We start from the raw sequence: 7,003 nt of genomic DNA, 5'->3' as shown, positions 1-7,003 counted from the left end.
CATACCAAAGTACAAGCAGATGCCCAATCACGGCTGGTCTCCTGCGTCGGCGCTGGGAGCACAGGCACAGGGCATGCTGCACGCGAAGGGGTAGAAGACTTCGGCTGGGGGCTTCGGTAGATGGCCAGCGCAGACGCACGGTAGCGCTCGTGCGCGCGACGGCGCGAATCACGCGCCGGTGGCGGTGGCCTGCGGGAGTGGCCAAGAGGAGCGAGAGACAGAGGGAGATGACGGCCGGCAGCTGGATAAGACTTGAGCCTGAGAGCGTGCGGCGGCTGAGGATGGGGAGGGAATAAAACCTAGGGTTTTTGGGGCAGTATATATATATATGAATGCTAATACTTGGGCCAAATTTCCTATTGGGCTTCTTTGGGCCTGTATTCGCGTACGCTGCTAAATTGCCGGGTTCCCCGACGGGTAACGGGGACGGGTACTAGCAGAATGTTATCTTACCCGCTTTACCCGATGGGGATCATTTTTTGCCCGTTAAGAACCTCGCGAGTACTGATTTTGTCCCATCCCTATCCCCTAATGGATCAAATCCCCGTCGGGTATCGGGCCCCGTTGCCATCTTTACTGATCTCCAGTCCAAACATCAGACCAAAAGGAGCAGTTGTTTCCATCTCCGAGGGCAACTGTTGTGATAGCTTGATATAGAGGTAGAATTTGTCGAAGCACCTGCCAGTGGTCACCATAAATATCGCCATTGAGCGTTGCAATTGAGGCCCGTCCCTGGACCCATTGTGCCCATGCAGAAAATTACCTGATTCCGTTGCGTGTTCCGATCTTTGCTTGAGTACACAGCGTGCCTACTCACGATCACGACTGCAAATATGCTTGAGTACACAGCATGCTTCAGGATTTCATCCATACACACCAAAAACACCAATCGTCTTACTCTTACCGCCACCATATTTCACTGAAATGGGATATATATACATAGCAGTTGAAAAGATTGTTTTTTTTATGTTACTGTCAAAATCTCAAAGTACCTTTCTACTTACTGCAGTAAAGTTAATTGTTCTCCTGTCCTGTCAGCTACATAGTTCAGAACAAATGGCTGCTTCGCTTCAGTTAGTAGTAAGAAGTCAGCTGCATGATGACCTGTTCAATTTCCAATTGGCAAAAAAAAAAAACATTTTTTTTCCATAAACAGATTGCGATGTATGGCTGGGAAAACATAGGAGGGTAATTCCTCAGGAAAATTAGAAACTCACTCATACCAGCACTGATTCTAGACTTTTTTCCCCCTGAACTCTAACTTTTCTGTGCCATATTTCCGAGCAGCAAAGCAACAAACTCATTTAACTGAACTGATCTAGACATGAATGGCTCACAGCCTCACGCCACACCAATCTCTTCTTCAGGATCTTTCTGTGTGAAGGCATCGAGCAGGCAGTAGCCTCTGTACATAAGTTTTCTCAAGATATTCGTTTATTTGACGAAGCATTGCTCGGTCTGTGATGATGCACCTCTGCTCTGCCTCCTACCAATCAAGAGCAGAGAAATCCAGTAGCATGTTCAGCCATGTTGAATTGCAGAGATGGCCGTCTCCATTGTGGACATATTATGATTATTACAAGATGATGCAACAGGCTGCAAATGGCCTTTGAATGAAGAGTTATATAGTGTAAAGTCCTTCTCCTTTGTAGGTGGTGCATTATCTTCCTTTTTCTTTGACAGAGCTGTATATATGGTCCGCACCTATTGTCAGCTTCTACTATTCTCTGACGGCAAAGAGGGACAAAGGAAGTCAACCAGAACAATCATAACAAAATCAGTGTATGTATTTTCATTCAGTTTTGTATTGCACATCGATCTGGGTCTTTGTCCCTGCGCTCACGAATGAGGAAATGGAGGTGAATTTTTTTTTTGACGGTCAACGGGGGGAGGTGTTCCCCACCTGATTTATTTGATTATAATGGCTCCGAACGGCCTCATAATGTACAGATATTGCTTATAGAAACACCGAGGTGGTTACAATTTTCCTAAGCGATTAAAGCAGCCTATGGTCCAATGTTTCAGCCCTGGCCTGTTCTAGCCATTTCTAAGATATGGCACCATACGTTGACGACTTGCTTTTTCTTTCTTGGAAGTCTGAACCTCCATTGTTCTGTAGCAATCTTGCAGTTTATTAGCACCTGATTTTTCCGTTCCTGGCCTTCCACAGGTGCCAGCAACCTAGCGCTATGAAGGCAGAGAACTCATTAGTGGGTATGCCTCCAGTCGTTGAGATGGTATGTAAGGATTCAGTTGTGAGTTGCATCATTTCTGGTAGATGAAGCCTCTGCCAGAACAAAGTCGCAATGGGGCAGCCGTTGATTATGTTCGCCGGTGTTTCGTCAGCCTCGTTACATACCTCACAGGTTTTATCATCCAGTATTCTCTTGGTGTGTAGCACCGATCGTGCATGTATTTTTCCTTGAACTAGAAGCCACATGAAAAGCTACACTCTAGGCGGTGCATGGTTGTCCCAGACGAACTTAGCCCTGGGGTCATCCGGTTGGCCCTTGGCTTTCAGTAGTTTATAAATAGCACCACTGTCTAGCCCTGAATCTCCCTTGCTGAATAAAGATGTCCGTTGGTCCGGTGTTTGCGACAATGTGGTCGCCTGGACGATCTGTAGTAGGTGATGCAGGTCCAAGCATGCCCTTTGAGACAGGCGCGGTACCAGAGTCAGTTGCAGGCCGGTGTGTAACATCTGGGATACCGTAGCCTCCTTGAACGTACAATGACTGAAGAGTGCCGGGTAGGTGTCAGCAAGGGCCTCATCTCTAAAGATGGCAACGGGTACATCCCTGACGGGTATCAGGAGAACGTTCTCATCCCGGCACAGCAAGATTGTCCCGCTCCCCGTCCCCGGTCTTGGGGATAGATTTTACCCATCCCCGTCCCCGACCGGGGAAAACGTACCCGCCGGGTACCCCGTACCCGAGTACATGTCCTCCTTGGTGTCCGAGTACAAGCACTTGAATCAACAATCCAGAAGAAGAAATGTGGACAAAAAACGAAGAAATATGGACAAAAAAACGGATCTTACAGCAACATGAAATAAACTCGCTTAGTTGACGAATCACAGCTCCCTTGCATACCAAATTTGCAAACAAAACGCAAAGAAAAAATTTCACAAATCTACTAGTGCTTGTGTCAGGATGAGATGTATTCTTGTGTCAGGCAAGATCCACCTCCCGTTGTCCCCAATCAGGTTAAGAAACTGGAGACGCAAGATCATCTTCCTTGCATACCAAAGTACAAGCAGATGCCCAATCACGGCTGGTCTCCTGCGTCGGCGCTGGGAGCACAGGCACAGGGCATGCTGCACGCGAAGGGGTAGAAGACTTCGGCTGGGGGCTTCGGTAGATGGCCAGCGCAGACGCACGGTAGCGCTCGTGCGCGCGACGGCGCGAATCACGCGCCGGTGGCGGTGGCCTGCGGGAGTGGCCAAGAGGAGCGAGAGACAGAGGGAGATGACGGCCGGCAGCTGGATAAGACTTGAGCCTGAGAGCGTGCGGCGGCTGAGGATGGGGAGGGAATAAAACCTAGGGTTTTTGGGGCAGTATATATATATATGAATGCTAATACTTGGGCCAAATTTCCTATTGGGCTTCTTTGGGCCTGTATTCGCGTACGCTGCTAAATTGCCGGGTTCCCCGACGGGTAACGGGGACGGGTACTAGCAGAATGTTATCTTACCCGCTTTACCCGATGGGGATCATTTTTTGCCCGTTAAGAACCTCGCGAGTACTGATTTTGTCCCATCCCTATCCCCTAATGGATCAAATCCCCGTCGGGTATCGGGCCCCGTTGCCATCTTTACTGATCTCCAGTCCAAACATCAGACCAAAAGGAGCAGTTGTTTCCATCTCCGAGGGCAACTGTTGTGATAGCTTGATATAGAGGTAGAATTTGTCGAAGCACCTGCCAGTGGTCACCATAAATATCGCCATTGAGCGTTGCAATTGAGGCCCGTCCCTGGACCCATTGTGCCCATGCAGAAAATTACCTGATTCCGTTGCGTGTTCCGATCTTTGCTTGAGTACACAGCGTGCCTACTCACGATCACGACTGCAAATATGCTTGAGTACACAGCATGCTTCAGGATTTCATCCATACACACCAAAAACACCAATCGTCTTACTCTTACCGCCACCATATTTCACTGAAATGGGATATATATACATAGCAGTTGAAAAGATTGTTTTTTTTATGTTACTGTCAAAATCTCAAAGTACCTTTCTACTTACTGCAGTAAAGTTAATTGTTCTCCTGTCCTGTCAGCTACATAGTTCAGAACAAATGGCTGCTTCGCTTCAGTTAGTAGTAAGAAGTCAGCTGCATGATGACCTGTTCAATTTCCAATTGGCAAAAAAAAAAAAACATTTTTTTTCCATAAACAGATTGCGATGTATGGCTGGGAAAACATAGGAGGGTAATTCCTCAGGAAAATTAGAAACTCACTCATACCAGCACTGATTCTAGACTTTTTTCCCCCTGAACTCTAACTTTTCTGTGCCATATTTCCGAGCAGCAAAGCAACAAACTCATTTAACTGAACTGATCTAGACATGAATGGCTCACAGCCTCACGCCACACCAATCTCTTCTTCAGGATCTTTCTGTGTGAAGGCATCGAGCAGGCAGTAGCCTCTGTACATAAGTTTTCTCAAGATATTCGTTTATTTGACGAAGCATTGCTCGGTCTGTGATGATGCACCTCTGCTCTGCCTCCTACCAATCAAGAGCAGAGAAATCCAGTAGCATGTTCAGCCATGTTGAATTGCAGAGATGACCGTCTCCATTGTGGACATATTATGATTATTACATGATGATGCAACAGGCTGCAAATGGCCTTTGAATGAAGAGTTATATAGTGTAAAGTCCTTCTCCTTTGTAGGTGGTGCATTATCTTCCTTTTTCTTTGACAGAGCTGTATATATGGTCCGCACCTATTGTCAGCTTCTACTATTCTCTGACGGCAAAGAGGGACAAAGGAAGTCAACCAGAACAATCATAACAAAATGTGTTCTTGGACTATGACTATCGGACTGGACTCACTTGCATGACCTGCACAAGTATTGTTGTTCTTAAAACGTTCTTGCTCTCCTTTCGTTCAGAGACACATCTCATGCCATTCCACAACTGACAACTCGCTGGTCATTTTCTCCTCCACCTGCTACATTATCTTCCAGAGGAGGGAGACACTAATGGAGATTCTCCTTTCTGTGGTTCTGGGGGAGCTGACCACTCGATCCATAGATTTCCTCATCAGGAAATGCTCCAAGCCGTCAGCGCCGGAATTGGAGGATTGCCTCTGCAGAGTTCTGCTCCGGGCGCAAGTCATTGTCGATGAGGCCATGGGGCGGCACATCACAAACCAAGCTATGCTGCACCAGCTCAACATGCTGAGAGATGGCATGTACCGAGGCTATTACACGCTCGATACTTTCAGACACCAACCTCACAATGAGGAGGCCACCAAAGATAAGATTGTGAGTCAAACTTCGTTTCTCTCCAAAGTCAATTCTGTGAAAGGTTTGCATTCCTCCAATAGAAACATTGAAATTTTGGAACAACTACAAAAGGTGCTAAACAGTTTGAGTTCCATGATAAATGATGCAGAAGAGATGGTAATGTTCTTGATGAGCTCCCCTCACATGTACAGCCAGCCATACAGCATGCATATCCAGCTGGGCAACTGCATGTTTGGCCGCCAGTTGGAAACTGAACTTGTCATCAATTTCCTATTGCAGTCATGGCCTCATGGTTCTGAAGAACTAGAGGTCCTGCCAATTGTTGGTCCAGGTAGAGTGGGCAAGAGCACCCTTGTCGCTCATGTTTGCAAGGATGAAAGAGTCCGTGACCATTTCTCAAAGATCATGTTCTTGAAAGGCCATGATTTTACAGATGATGACCTCGCTACATTAAGACAAGGATGTGCAACGGAACACGAAAATCGTGTGTCAAACATTAACAAAGATGGGAGACTACTTCTTGTTGTGGAGTTAGTTGATGATCTCGATGAGAACACATGGAATAAGCTATATTTTGTTTCTAAACAGTGCATGCCAAGTAATAGTAAAATCATAATCACAGGCTGCTCTGAGAAAATAATAAAGTTTGGAACAACAGAAGCTCTTAGTCTAAAGAATATGTCCCATGAAACATACTGGTATTTCTTCAAGACTCTTACATTTGGAAGCACGGATCCTGAGATGCACAAGAATTTTGTGCACGTGGCCATGGAGATAGTCAAGATGCTAAGCGGATGCCTTATTGGTGCAACCATCACCGCCTATTTGTTAAGAGACAACTTTGACATCCACTATTGGTGCAAGATGTTGGCCTTCATGAGAAGGGTCACGCAGCATGTCTCCAAATCTAGTGAGCATCCATTTGATCTTATAAGCGAAAACAGGCTTGCTCATCTTGGGAGAATGGCGTCACCTTCTGAAGATCTTGTGCTTTATAATCAGTCTGAACGATCTCCACAAGAGGATGTTCCAAATGTAAGAATCCAAGATGTGATGTACGGAAGTGTAAAGCCTCATGGGAGATTCGAGGTCCTAGCATGGACGTCTCCGATTCCGCCCTACTATAGCTATGTCAGTACCTGTGAGATTCGAGATCTAAAAGGAACAGCTACCAAGAGAAAGCGTTCGGAGAAAAACGGAGTCACACTTTGTTAATTTTGTTATGAACGACGTATAGGAATATGAAGTAAAGAATCAAGCCACAGAGGAGACATACGATTTAACGTGGAAAACCCCTCCGATGTGAAGGGGAAAAACCACGGGCACCAGCCAGCAACAATCTCACTATCTCAAGAGTTTTGGGTTACACGCCTATGGCGGCTTACAAGAGAATCAAGTCTCCACGAAACCCTAGCAAGGGTGTATATACCGTGCAATAGGGGTACTAACAGCCTTAGCATTTTGCATGTTGAAACGCTGAAGAACTTTCTTGATATAATTTTGTTGACTAAGAAATAGCAAACCAGATTTTCT

General features: G+C 46.2%; 1 protein-coding gene across 1 annotated transcript; it reads left to right on the top strand.

Moving 5' to 3' along the window:
• Positions 1-5,203: 5,203 nt before the first annotated feature.
• On the top strand, positions 5,204-6,685 carry LOC136544878 (disease resistance protein RGA2-like). Its single transcript, XM_066536943.1, has one exon. It carries the CDS (start codon positions 5,204-5,206, stop codon positions 6,683-6,685), a length of 1,482 nt encoding a protein of 493 aa, XP_066393040.1.
• The last annotated feature ends 318 nt before the right edge of the window (positions 6,686-7,003 follow it).

This window comes from Miscanthus floridulus, chromosome 3 (assembly GCF_019320115.1).
Source record: "Miscanthus floridulus cultivar M001 chromosome 3, ASM1932011v1, whole genome shotgun sequence".
NCBI classification, from domain to species: domain Eukaryota; kingdom Viridiplantae; phylum Streptophyta; class Magnoliopsida; order Poales; family Poaceae; genus Miscanthus; species Miscanthus floridulus.
This window is presented reverse-complemented; position numbering and strand designations above follow the sequence as displayed.